Genomic DNA, 14,395 nt, shown 5'->3' with positions numbered 1-14,395 from the left:
GTGCATTGCACCACGGTGGCACCCAAATTTTTGAAATTACCTTAATTATAGCCCCAAAGAGTATGTTTTTAATTTTGGAAAATAAAATTAAATTTTAGAAAAAATATTAATTTTTTTTTAATTTTTTATAATTTTATAGTTTGTTTATTGGTGTCTGGCCTTTTTTAAATGGTTAGAACATATGAAAACTGAAAAGCACTCATATTTTGATGCAAAATATGAAAAAACTCAAATTTGTAACTTTGACCTTTTAACTTTTTAATGCATCGGAAGGTAGATTATGTTGTCTGTCGAACAAAAGAAATTATGAAAATAATTCTATTGGTTCAAAAGTTACAGAGTTTTGACCAGGAAAAATCGATTCTGAACCACTGTGCGTAGTAAAGTTTCCCAAAAATTGTAACTTAAATTCAAAGACAGGCAGCAAAACATTCGGAGAGATGAACAAGCTGGCTTCATACCAAATAGAAACTGTATAGGCCAGAACAATGTAATAGAAAAATGTCGCACCCATCCCCTGTATATACTGTTCATCGATTACAAGAAAGCCATCGACACCATCAGACAAACTGTTATATGGGAAGTATTGAGCAAAAAGTGGGTGCCGCAGAAAAAAATCCAAATAATAAGAGCGAAGTACGAGAATGCAGAACTCTCAGTTCTTTACAACGGGAACATAAGCCAACTGTTTCGCACAAACGCGGGAGTAAAGTAAGGATGCCCTCTGTTCACAATTATACTGTCAAACTTTTAACTTATACATTTAAGATTAAAAAATGTCCATTTCGGGTCGGGTCTAACTAAGTCGATGTTAGCAACTGGGGACTTTAGAACTTTAGAAAAAATGTAATGGCGCTGAATGGATGGCACTTGAATGGAAACCCCAAGGATATCGACCAAAAAAACACCTGGCAACAAATAATAACTGTGTTCCTTTACTTACCTGAGGTTACCATCTTTACCATTTGTTACCATTTGTTACCATTTTTAACCTGCAAAGCGTTCCTTAACCCCAAAAAGTGGTAAAACTGGCAGCAATTTTTAAGAGAGTGAGAGAGGAGAGAGAGCACATATGCCTTTCTCTTCTACCACAGGCTACCAGACAAATTTTTGCAGGTAAAAAATGGTAGAACTGATTTTTCGACTTTTGTTTGACGATTATTTCACAATGAAGGAAAAAATGGACGAAAACAGAAGAAAAAGTCGAACGCTGACAAAACTAAAATAAAACCTGTGAAATAAAAGACGAACATTGATTTTGTATGTTTCTTTTTGACATTGCTTTACTTTTCTGGTAAAAATGTTCATGAGAGAGCAATTTTGAGCAGTTTTGACATTTTTCCCTTTTACCACTTTTACCATTAAAAAAGTAAAGGAACAAAGCTAATAATAACCCAAGATCTAAGACAAAATAACCTTACATGGGAAGTTGCCCTATTCTCACAAGGGGAGCAGCAGGAGGAAAAAATTGTATTAACCCATTTAAAGCCCCTGTCCGTTTAAAAAATGCCTAGAAAGTCTCAAAAATACAATTTTCATACAAAATTTTAAGTTTTCTCGCAAAAAAATTCTCGGCGCTATGTGGGTTAAGTTAAAAAACCATCAATATGTATTTCAAAATCTAACATAATTATTGGACAAATTGAATGTTAATCTAGTGAATCAATATGGTTCGCGAGGAATACTTTTATACTTTTCTACCAACTTGAGACGAACTCGAATGAATATCGCAATCTTTCAAAGGTTTACGATGTTTACTTCTTCTTCCTTATTTGCAAATTCGGTATTCGAATATAAGCGACCATACAATTGTAGCATATTTCATTTCAATTACATATGTAGATTACAAATGTGATATTTTTTTCATGACACTTATAAATTATTGACAATTCTTTCAAAACTGCTTCTATTTCTTGATATACTGAGAAGATTAGCCGTGTTGTTGATATTTGTCCAGTCTTCTATATTTTTTATCCAAGTCATCTCTTTTCTGCCTCTGGTACGGCGTCCTTCAATGGTCATTTTAAGTATTGCCTGCAGAAGCTTATACTTTCCATGTCGCATGATGTGTCATAAGTATGCCGTTTTTCGTTTTTTGATGACATATACAAGTTCTCTCCGTTGGTTCATTTTTGTCAGTACTTCGAGATTTGTGACGTGTGCAGTCCAAGGTATTTTTAATACTCTTCGATAAATCTACATTTCGAAAGCTTCTAGCCTTTTTATGTCAGCAGCTTTAATGGTCCAGGCTTCTGCAGCGTATAATAAGACTGTCCATGCATAACATTTAATAAATCGTACTTCTGTCTCAATATTTATATCATGGTTGGTCAAAACTTTTTTATATTTGAAGAATGCATCTCTTGTCATTTCTATACGACATCTTATTTCCTTTGAGGGATCATGGTCATTAATTAGAACCCCGAGATGTTTACTACTTTGTATAAAACAGGTTCGTTTCGACCTTTACTGATTTAAGTCTGATTAAATCTCAGATAAGTTTTGCTATACATTTTTAATAAATTTTACTTAATCAGTTTTATTTATATTTTTTTTAATATACATTTTTTTTGATTCTATTACTGCACTAACTATTTTTATAACATAATTTTTTTCTTTTCATTTTGCATGTCTATTCTATGTTGGTTCCTAACTCTTTTTTGGTTGTTTTCGTCTATGTAAATAACAAATAATTTAAATTGTTTTCTCCACAAAATTTGCACGTCTTTCTTTGTGACATTTTGTCAACTAACTAACCAACACCAAAATTATACAACCGAACCCATCCATCAACTCAAATAAACCGAAACCGCATTTTATCAAATAGCGTTGGCAAGATGGGTTACGGTACATTACTCACAATAATAAGGCCACCAATGTCTGTCCAACGACAAATTTAATGAAACAGTAAGTTAAATATTTGTTAATTAAATTTATTTAAATCTAATCTAATAAATGGAATGGAACGTTAAAGGTAAGTACGGAACTATGTCTTGTCATAAAATGTAAGTAAAAGGGAGTTGTTTGTGACAGGTCATGATACCCTCTATCTCTCCTTTTCATTATCATTCAAGTATTGTACTTGGAACTTTCTGTGTGTTTAATCAGTATGGCATCAAGTGCGTTCCATATGTATATCTCAAACAGTTCCCATTTGTAACATGGAATGCACAAATCACACCTGACCTTTAACATTTGGCCTGCAGATAATTTATGACTTTTCAAGTTTTTTTTTTTGCTCCTGCTGCAACAACAAAAGTAGAAGCCTTATTATGAGGTTTTGCAGTATTACTATGAAAATCCTGCATTCTATTATTGCCCCACCCTGCTCCAGCTCCATAAAACTGCAGTTCTCTTCTGCATAGACTATAATAATTTTCCCGCCATTCAACCATCATAGAAAAGTTATCGTGAATATGTTGTTATACCCCATGAAATGATGATTGAGAAGAGTGATAATACAGCTGCTGCCGTCGTTGTTGGAGGCTCAGATGATGATGACGAAACTACACAGCAGAAAAAATATCCCAACATTGCCATTTCATTGCAAAAAAATTTCATTGCATTTGCAATTTTATTACAAGTATGAGTTGAATCTCCTGACAATACCTTCACACTGACAAGGACGTAAACATGCTTTTTTTGAATTCTCAACTAAAATGAATACATGAATAAATGAATAAATACTGGCTTCATAAACAAATTCAAGAACGGGCTCTAACAGATTGCAATTTGTTCTACTTTTGTGTGTGTGGGTGGGCAGGAGGTGTTGGACGGGCTTTTGTTCATGTACCGGAGGGAGTGAACCTGAATATTCTTCTGAGAGATCTAAATCAGTAACACATATTAAATTCTGTTTCCCATTTTATTCCAAAAAAGGAAAATTTAATTTGTCCCTGTAGGGTTTTAGAGAACTTAGCGGAAAGTATGGACTTCCACAAGAAAAACGTTAAGGGGGTGGGCTTGTGATCATGTACCGGAGTGAGTGATCTTGAATATTTTTCTAAGAGATCTATATATCTAGAGAACAAAAAAGGGAAAATTTAATTTGTCCCTGTAGGGTTTTAGAAAACTTTGCGGAAATTATGGACTTCCACAATAAATCGTGAAGGCCTTGGTACCTTTGCATCATTGCATACTTGATAAAGTCACCGAACCAAATTCAAACTGAACCAACTACGATAAAATTTCTATCGTTTGAAAATTTATAAAATACCTATCCAAAGAATGGTAAATACCCTTGAGGCATTTCTCGTCCCCAACATCAGAGGAAGCTGTAAAACAGGCCGTGTCACAGTGTTTGCGGCTTTTCACACTTTTTGATGACAGCAAGCAAACAACTTTCCGATCGAGTTTGAAACATTTCTCGCTTCGTAGTATGAAACAGGGATTGGTTTCCTAATGATTTTAAATAAAAATCGATAGGGGCCAAAAGTATGTGTCAAATGGGTCAAATAAGCGAATAACTATTTCCGATCCCAAGAAAATTATGATTCCAGTAATAAGAGCAACATTTCAATTGTTAAAAAAAAACAAGTAAAAAAGTCATTGTTTTTTTACAGTGGAGGACCAAAATGTCCTTTGAACAGATCCCTAATTTAAACAAGTAAAAAGTGCGTTTTGTTCGGCTGTACCGAACTTTTATACCCTCCACGATAAATTATATTGAAAACAGATTCCATTTCTATTGTTTAATGTGGCTAGAACTTTGGAGATAAAGAAAATCGGACGAAACCGTTCTATGGGGGCTATATCAAAACGAAGATCAATACCGACAATTCTGTGCAGAAATATTTTATATCTCCAATGGAGACTAAATACCATTTTGGTTAAAAAATGTGGCTAAAACCTTTAAAAAACGGAAAATCGAGAGGTACCGAACTGTAACGGGTACATCAAAACGTGTACCTGCACTGACCATTCTCGGAGGGTATGTTTTCATCCCCCAACGAAGACTTAATACCAAATTTCAGCTATTTCGGTTGGATAATGTGGCGAAAACCGTATAAATTCCCGAAATCCGGAAGCACCGTTCAATGGGGGCTATGTAGAAACGTGAACCTATACCTACAAATCCCTGCAGAAATGTTTTTACCCACAACTAAAACCAAATACAAAATTTTAGCTATTTCAGTTGGATAATGCAATTAATTCCTTGAAAATAACGAAAATCGAGCGACACCTTTCTATGGGGCCTACTTAAAAACATGGACCTGCATTTATGATTCTCTGCGGGAATATTTTAATCCCCCAACGAAGACTAAATACGAAATTTCAGCTATTTCGGTTGGATTCTCTGGCTAAAACCTTAACGATTCCCACAATCGGGAAACAGCGTTCCATGGGGGCTATATTAAAATGTGGAACTGCACCGACAAATTCTTAGGGAAGTGTTTTGTAGCTCCAGAGAAGTTTAAATACCAAATTTCAGCCATTTCTGTGAAATAGTGAGGATAAACCCTTAAAAATACCAAAAATCGGAAGGCCCCCAAAAATGGAGGCTATATCAAAAGCTCTATCATAAAAATTGCGAGCTGTATCTTGATTTCTTTACATCGAATTAGGAATAGACTGACGAATATTTCGGTGTGTTACAAACGAATACCAAATATAACTATACCTTCCATCTCATGGTGGAGGGTACAATTTTCGTCGGTAAAAAATAAGGTTTGGAAGTTTATCAACTAAAATTTTAGGAGTTTGTGTGGTAGGCATCCTAAAAAGTGGGCCTAATAATTCGACTGACAGTCCCAATCAACACAGTCTACACAAAAAAACCAACCATAGTTTTTCTTATCGCGAAAAGAATATAGAATAACATTTTAGCCTTGTTACAAAGACCACAGGGAGTGACCCTATACACTGGGAAATGTCGAAACCCATACCTCAGGAAGTATTAGCTTCCCATAGCAAACGGAAATAAAGCACTAAATTGTTGAACTTTTGCGGAGGTGACCCCTGAAGGAATGGACCCACATTGGTTTTCTTGGAACTGGATCTAATTTTGGGAGTGATTTCTTTTGATCGTGACACTCATCCAAAAGAACTGGTTTTGGGTCATTATCTTAAGAGGTGTGGACATGCCTCTGAAATTTAAAATTAGCCGAGCAATGTATTAAAACTGCACTTTTACGAAAATTTTGGAAATTTTGTGTCATAGGTATCTGAAAAAGTGCACCGTATAGTCTATATTCGAACCTAATCTATGCCTGGAAGAGATACTACGATGTGCAAATTTTGGACCCAATAGAAAGCGATACATGTTGCACTTTTGTGGGGAAGATACTCGAAGGAGTGGCTATTGAACCGTTCGAGAATTGTCGTGTGCACGAAATTTGTCAAACATACCTGGGGTTCCAAAACCATTAGTTAAATAAGACGGTGCTCTTGAACCAACTTTAAATGAAAGGAGCTTAAACCCGTCTGTCTGGCTGGTGCTCACGATAATTCTCGAACGGATTAACTGATTCGAACGAAATTTTGGGTGTCGTAATATTTTGTCGAAAATTAGTTTTAGTTCGAAAGTGGGACATCCACTCCTTCGAGTACCTTCCCCACAAAATGGTGTGAACAATCACTCTCGAAGGGAGCTATCGATGGTCTAAACTTTGAACATCGTATTATTCCTTCCAGATATAGATCGGGTTCGAATATGGACTATATCGGTCCACTCCTTCTGGTACATCCCACACAAAATTCGTATAATGTGAAGTTTAAGAGCTGCTCTTGGATCGTTCTGAAATTATTTTCAGTAGGTTGTCCTTGCGGCTCCCTTTACGACGGTAACATTTTTTTCTTCCGCAAGTCCATACTTCCTGAGATATTGGCCTTAACGCTCCAAAAAACCCTGACGGCACCCACCAAAATAGCAAATCCGCAAGATAATTCTCGCAGGTAGTTTCGTATTATTTCATCTAGTCATGTATCACTTTGGAATATGGACTATATCGGTCCACTCCTTCGGGTACCTCAACACACAAAATTCGAAAAAAGTGAAATTTAAGAGCTCCTCTTGCATCGTTTTGATTCCTTTTTCAGTAGGTTGTTCCGGAGTGAGTAAGTCAATACAGTGGGTTCTGACTGTTGGGGAACTTTACATAGATAGGAAATATTTAGCCGTTGCTATGCTACTTTGTCGAGAAGATAACTCCAAATCACATTTTCTTTCTTCTATTAAACCTTTTATGTCTGATGGCAAAACATGAGTTTAAGCTCTCTACTTTTCTCCCGCGATATGTTGTGGTCTACCTACATTTTTCTTAGCGACTGCTCATTATACGCCAAGTCGCTTATATCGATTAGACAAATCCTTGAAATTGTGATGCTAGGGCTAGGGCGGGACGATGACTCCAAATCAATTTTTTTTTTCTTTTCTTAAACTATGTCTATGTCTCCGATAAAAAAATCTATAGCCCAGGTGCTTATTTCTTCTCTAAAAAAGGGTAAGTTAATGATATTAGACCAAAAAAATTCACAAAAAGGTAAGATTGTTTTCATAATCCATTTATTTACTAATATATTTAAATTTTGTTGTTGTAAATAACAGAAAATTTCTTAATAATGCAATGATTTAATAAGTTTCTTATCCTCTTCCTCTCTCACTATCTATCTCGCTCTCTTGACAGTTGGATGCGTTTATCATTTTCAGTGGAAAAAGGAGGGAAAATTCCCATAAAAGTTGTCGCCAAAACCTTCGCCTCAGGCAAAACAGAAAAATTGGTATATCAATGTATCAAAGATTGTGGACTGCCCGATGACAAGAGCGCCACAATGACCAGGGACGAATTTACATTCGATAAGTTTTATGCCTTGTATCACAAAGTCTGTCCCAGAAATGATATCGAAGAATTGTTTACAACGATGTAAGTGGACCAACTAACATATTTTGGATTTTTATCAACGGGAGTACTCATCCTCCTCTTCTCCTCTTATAGAACCAAAGGCAAATCAGAAGTCATAAGCCTTGAACAGTTCATACAATTCATGAATGAGAAGCAGCGTGATCCACGCATGAATGAAATTTTATATCCCCTCTATGAAGAGAAACGTTGTACAGAAATTATCAATGATTATGAATTGAATGAGGATAGAAAAAAGGCTGGTAAGTAGTGATGCAATCCACCACACACTTTTTGATAGAGAATCATCATTTACCCCTTTTTGCGGCTCTTTGCAGGTGAATTCTCTTTAGATGGCTTTAAGCGTTACCTGATGTCCGATGAAAATGCCCCCGTGTTTTTGGATCGTCTAGACATGTACCAGGACATGGAGCAACCATTGTCCCATTACTATATAAATAGCTCACACAATACCTACTTATCGGGCAGACAAATCGGTGGTAAATCATCAGTGGAAATGTATCGGCAAACATTGTTGGCCGGATGTCGGTAAGTGTCTGTAAGACAAGTGTTGCGTACGTAAATTCTCAAAATTACCATTTGTCTTTAGCTGTGTTGAATTGGATTGCTGGAATGGAAAAGGTGAAGATGAAGAACCTATTGTTACTCACGGTCACGCCTACTGTACTGAAATTCTGTATAAGGTGAGACAAGAGAATTGCATTCTCCTATCACATAGATCATAATTCCCAATTTCCTTTTCGCTTCGTCCAGGACTGCATACAAGCTATTGCCGATTGTGCATTTGTGGCCTCCAGTTATCCGGTTATTTTGTCATTTGAAAATCACTGCAATCGTGCCCAGCAATATAAATTAGCCAAATACTGTGATGACTTCTTTGGTGAACTCTTGCTAAAGGAACCCCTACCCGATCATCCGGTAAGTGTGTTTTTTATGCACGGTTAGCTTTTTGGCTTTTTTTCTAAATTTTCATTTTATATTGTGGACAGTTGGAACCGGGTTTACCACTCCCACCGCCTTGCAAATTACAACGTAAGATTATGATTAAAAACAAACGCATGAAGCCCGAGGTGGAAAAAGTCGAATTGGAATTGTGGCTCAAGGGTGAACTGAAAACTGATGATGACCCCGTTGAAGATGCCACAGCTGTCAAACCGCCAGAAGAAGCCCCGCCGCCACCACCAGAGCCTGCGGCTGGTGAGCCTGGTCCTGATGGGGCACCGGCCGATGGTGCTGCCGCAGAGGGTGGTGAACAACCAGCAGCCTACAGTGGCTCCACAACCAATGTCCACCCTTGGCTGTCGTCAATGGTCAATTATGCCCAACCCATTAAATTCCAGGGCTTCGATAAGGCCATCGAAAAGAACATTGCCCACAACATGTCTTCATTTGCCGAATCGGCCGGCATGAATTACCTAAAGCAGAATTCCATCGATTTCGTCAATTACAACAAGCGTCAAATGTCTCGAATTTATCCCAAGGGTACACGTGCTGATTCTTCCAACTACATGCCTCAGGTCTTCTGGAATGCTGGCTGTCAGATGGTCTCCCTGAATTTCCAGACATCAGATCTGCCCATGCAATTGAACCAGGGCAAATTTGAATATAACGGTGGCTGTGGCTATTTGCTGAAACCCGATTTTATGCGTCGTTCCGACAAGGACTTTGATCCCTTTGCCGATGCCCCAGTGGACGGTGTAATTGCTGCTCAATGTTCGGTGAAAATCATTGCCGGTCAATTCTTGTCAGACAAGAAGGTCGGCACCTATGTTGAAGTCGATATGTTTGGTCTTCCCTCCGATACAGTGAAAAAAGAATTCCGTACCCGTTTGGTACCCAACAATGGTCTCAATCCCGTATATAATGAAGATCCCTTTGTATTCCGTAAAGTCGTCTTGCCCGACTTGGCTGTGCTACGTTTCGGTGTCTATGAAGAGAGTGGAAAAATGATTGGTCAACGCATCTTGCCCATGGATGGTCTGCAGGCGGGCTATCGCCATGTATCGTTGCGTACAGAAGCCAATTTCCCCATGTCCTTGCCCATGTTATTCATTCAGATTGAATTGAAAATTTATGTACCAGATGGCTTTGAAGATTTCATGGCAATGCTTTCGGATCCCAGAGGTTTTGCTGGTGCAGCGCAGAAGCAAAACGAACAATTGAAGGGATTAGGTATTGAAGAGCAAAGCAGTGGTGCTGCCAAAGATGCTGGTAAATCTAAGGAAGAAGAGAAGAAGGAAGCACCATTGGTATTTGAGCCGGTTACATTGGAATCGTTGCGCAGTGAGAAGGGTTTCCAGAAGGTGGCCAAGAAGCAAAACAAAGAATTGGATACCCTCAAGAAGAAGCATACAAAGGAGCGTATGGCTGTGCAGAAGACACAAAATGCCGCCATCGACAAGTTGATCAAGGGAAAAAGGTAAGGAGAACAGAAGAATTGGTAATATTTGGGGAAATATTTTTTAATTGTTCTTCATTATTCCACCCTTGCAGCAAGGATGAAATCCGCAATGACTCGGCCATTAAGAATGCCATTGCTGAACAAACTAAACAATGGACTGAAATGATTGCCAAACACAAGAAGGAAGAATGGGATCTGTTGCGTCAACATGTCCAAGATTCTCAAGAAGCCATGAAGGCTCTCATGTTAACAGTACAGGCATCACAAATCAAGCAACTGGAAGAAAGACATGCAAGGTAGGTGAATGTTTTAACACGAAATTGTTTCTTTAATTTACCCAACCGTACATAACCATCACAGGGATGTCAAGGATTTGAATGCCAAACAGGCTAAGACTTCAGCCGATACCGCCAAAGAGGTACAAAACGACAAAACTTTAAAGACTAAAAACGAAAAGGATCGACGTCTAAGAGAGAAAAGACAAAATAACATTAAACGCTTCATGGAAGAGAAGAAGGTAGGTGTCCTCTGTTTTGTTGTGAGTGCCAAGTGGAATAACATTTTCTCTTGTTTTTTCAGCAAATCGGTGTTAAACAAGGCCGTGCCATGGAAAAACTAAAAATGGCCCATACCAAACAAGTCGAGGAATTTAGTACTGATGTACAAAAGGTACTAAACGACACACTGCCGCAGCAGAATGACACAGTAGCAAAGTAGATCTGCCTCTATGTAATGCTATAGAACTAAACTGAAAACAAAAACAACAACACAAAACATTATAGTCCATAGTAGAATTTCATCACAGAATCATCAACACAATGTGATTATTGATCCAATAATTATATTTGTCGATATATGTATGTGTAGTTGTCATCCAAAACATTACCATTAACTCCATATCATATCTAGATAGAATGTGCTCGATACACATAGCAAAACAAAAACAAAGAAACGTACAGACAGAGATGAAACAAGCAAAATATTGAAGTAATTTGTTCATTGTTTTATTCTATTGTAGTAAATATTAACAGTTGTGCGTGCGTGTGTGTGTTTGTTGAAAAATTTTAAATAAGTCAATTGGCCTAAAAGTATGCAACAATTTATTGGTATATTATGCAATTCGCATAGAAAATATTTATCTGTAATAGTGTGGAAATAAACACTCATGAAGAAGTTTAACCCGGCAAAAAGTTCTAATGCAAACGGCATTTTACATCCCAAGCGTGGGCACTAGTGTTAGAGAATATGGTACACGTACCAGTCTTAAGAACACCTAACAAAAAAAATGTATTCTCATATAACATTGTTTGTATGTCCCTTGAACTTGAAACGAACTCTGTAGGGGATATACTCGAACTTAATAAGCATCACAGTAGTTTAATTGCTTATTACTTTTCAAATTTTTTTGATAGCAAAGAAGCCCTCTAGAGTTTCCATCCCTGTTTCGGACTTCCTTACATTTACTAGAAGGATCACTTTTTACGTAGACAATGGTTTCGTTTAAATAAGAAAAATTAGACATCTTGAGAAAAAACAATGACTGCAGGTTCTAAGCTTGATAGGTGAGAAGCAGATGAGCTATTTTTGGCACCGAATGTCTGTGTCCAGGGGGTTACTCTGTATTGCGATGAGTTTGGTATTTTGTTAGCGCAAGATATTTGCGCTAATGCACGATTTTGACATAGGCTTTTGTATTACAGACTGCGCTGATGCCAGAAAGGAAAATGGAACAAAAATAGTTGCAAAAGGAGAAACGAAAACACATTGGAGACGCATTTTATTTCCTTACGCATCGCATTTTGCTTACGCATCGCGATAGAGAGTAACCCACCAGTATTATATAAAATTGGACACTGGCACCTTAATCTTCATATAGCCTGAAATATTCGGCTTGCTTTTGCCCCACCACAATTTTCTGAAGTACGGAAGAAGTTTTTCGACGCGATCGTTCAGATAATCAACGAAACGAGCTCGATATAATATTCGCGTTTAATTTGAACGGCGTATAACTTGTCTTGTTTGCTGGTGAAATTATACAGTTGTGGATGCCCAGAATATAAGAAGACTGTGATTCCGCATGTCGCAGCTCATCAGCTATCTCGTTCCTCGCGATGTCACAATGTCCCGACACCCACCAGAATATAATTTAATTCTTAGACTTTCCCAACAGATATCTACACATGTAAATGGCCTTGGATTAGATAAAGTAAAAAATTTAGTGACAGGAGTGACGCCTGATTATCGACAAATACCGGTATAATGGTTTGAATTACTGATTTAACTGATAGGAATGTCGGACATTGAGCTCCTTGCCATAAACACCGGTCCTTTTTATACACTCAGCATTTATGCTAACGAGGGTATATACACTTTCATACGGGCAAAATGTGCCTCATCGAAATAAGGGTTTTAGACCCTAAGTATGTTTGGACGAAATGTGTTTCAGACAATTTGGAGTCGATTTAGCAATGTCCGTCCGTTTGTCTGTTTGTCTGGCTGGTTGGTGCGCACGATAACTATCGAACGGATGAGCCGATTGGGTCCAAAATTGGCTTTCGTAATATTTTGTACAAACTTAGTTTAAGTTCGAAGATGGGTTATATCGGTCCAATCCTTCCGTTACCTCCCCCACAAAAGTTCGAAAATGTTCGGAAAATTTGTTCGCACGATAACTCTTGAAGGGAGTAACCGATGTGGTCCGTACTTTGCACATCGTGAAATTTCTACCAAGCATAGATGAGATCCAATATGGACTCAATCGGTCCACTCCTTCGGGTACCTCCCACACAAAATTTCAGAAAAGTTCATTTTAGGACCAGCTCTCGAATCGCTTCGGTTTTTGTTGTTACATCTTGTATTCGCCGACCCCATACGACGGTACAAGTTTTATCTGGTCCAAACTGTGGCTTTCGTAATATTTTGTCCAAACTTAGCTTAAGTTCGAAGATAAGCCATAGCGGGTCACTTCTTCAGGTACCTCCCCCACAAAAGTTCAAAAATGTTCGGAAAAATTGTGCGCACGATAAGTCTCGAAGGTAGTGACCGATGTGGTCCATACATTACACCTAATATATCTACAATATGTATATCAGTTTTGAATATGGATTATATTTGTCCACTCCTTTGCGTACCTCCCACACAACATTTCAGATAAGTTCACTTTAAGACTTGCTCTCGAATCACTTTTATTTCTGTTGAAGCAACATGCATTCGCTGCCTCAATTACGACGGTAAAAGTTTTTTCAGGGGCAAGTCCATTCTTCTTGATAAAACTGCCCGAAAGGTGTAAAACCCCATAGCACCATATACCGGAGAGCACTATAACTTTCGAACTGATCAACCGATTTGGTCCAAAATTTGGTTTTCGTCATATTTTGTCAAAACTTAGTCTTAGTTCGAAGATGGGCAACAACTTCCGGTACTTCTTCCTCAATATTTAAAAAATTTCACTAAAAATGCAAAATGGAATGCACGATGTCTCTTGAACGGGGCAACCAATTTGTTCAAAACTTTGGATGTCCTAATATGTTGTCCAAATTTAGTTTAACTTTCAAAATAACTATCAAAAATAAGACCAACTTCCGTAATGGACTATATCGGTCCATTCCTTTAAGTACCTCTTCCGCAACACTTTTGGATTTTAATCCTAATCCACATTTTTGTCGGCAAGATCAAATGTCCAAAAAGGGCCACAAAATTCTGAAAAGACCCTAAATACATTCGATCTGTCCGTAGATGATAGCTTAAATTCAAATAGGCTGAGGGTATATCTCTGTCGGCAAAGCCGACGGATACTTCTTTACTTGTTCAATTTTGGATCTATCCTTATAGATGGTCAACATAGGTGCAGTTTCATGTAGTCACTTTTAGCCGCTCCCAAGTTGAGTATCACTGTTCCAGAGAGCTCAGACCCATGTTATTAACTCCCTCAGCCCGAAGGCGCTCCAAAAATATTCTATTGTTTGATGTCCAGCGTTGCTTTTATGGTAGATTTCAACAGCACCGATCATGAGGAAAGAAACCACACGGTTTGCCTGTTTCGATTTAGAGCAGTGTGTGTGCTACCAGACGAGACAACCTAGTCACTTTTAGTGATGAGTCGAACCACATTCTTTTAAATTCAGTGTATGACTTG

General features: G+C 37.8%; 1 protein-coding gene across 6 annotated transcripts in view; it reads left to right on the top strand.

The window, feature by feature from the left end:
* The window catches only part of norpA (no receptor potential A), a 136,163-nt gene that overhangs the window by 119,829 nt on the left and 1,939 nt on the right, over positions 1-14,395 (top strand). For 3 of the 6 annotated variants that reach the window (XM_073973763.1, XM_073973764.1, XM_073973765.1), the window contains exons 6-15: positions 2,828-2,907; positions 7,626-7,862; positions 7,935-8,101; positions 8,177-8,387; positions 8,449-8,542; positions 8,613-8,777; positions 8,849-10,278; positions 10,353-10,556; positions 10,621-10,777; positions 10,840-10,929. In XM_073973763.1, the coding sequence (XP_073829864.1) occupies positions 2,828-2,907; positions 7,626-7,862; positions 7,935-8,101; positions 8,177-8,387; positions 8,449-8,542; positions 8,613-8,777; positions 8,849-10,278; positions 10,353-10,556; positions 10,621-10,777; positions 10,840-10,929 (2,835 nt within the window). The remainder of the gene's footprint in view (positions 1-2,827; positions 2,908-7,625; positions 7,863-7,934; positions 8,102-8,176; positions 8,388-8,448; positions 8,543-8,612; positions 8,778-8,848; positions 10,279-10,352; positions 10,557-10,620; positions 10,778-10,839; positions 10,930-14,395) is intronic. The other 3 variants (XM_073973766.1, XM_073973768.1, XM_073973767.1) reach the window with 1 other exon arrangement.

Source organism: Musca autumnalis, unplaced genomic scaffold, assembly GCF_047663935.1.
Source record: "Musca autumnalis isolate F117 unplaced genomic scaffold, ASM4766393v1 scaffold_3, whole genome shotgun sequence".
Taxonomy (NCBI): Eukaryota; Metazoa; Arthropoda; class Insecta; order Diptera; family Muscidae; genus Musca; species Musca autumnalis.
Note: the sequence above shows the minus strand (reverse complement) of the source record. Positions and strands in the feature narration are given on the sequence as shown.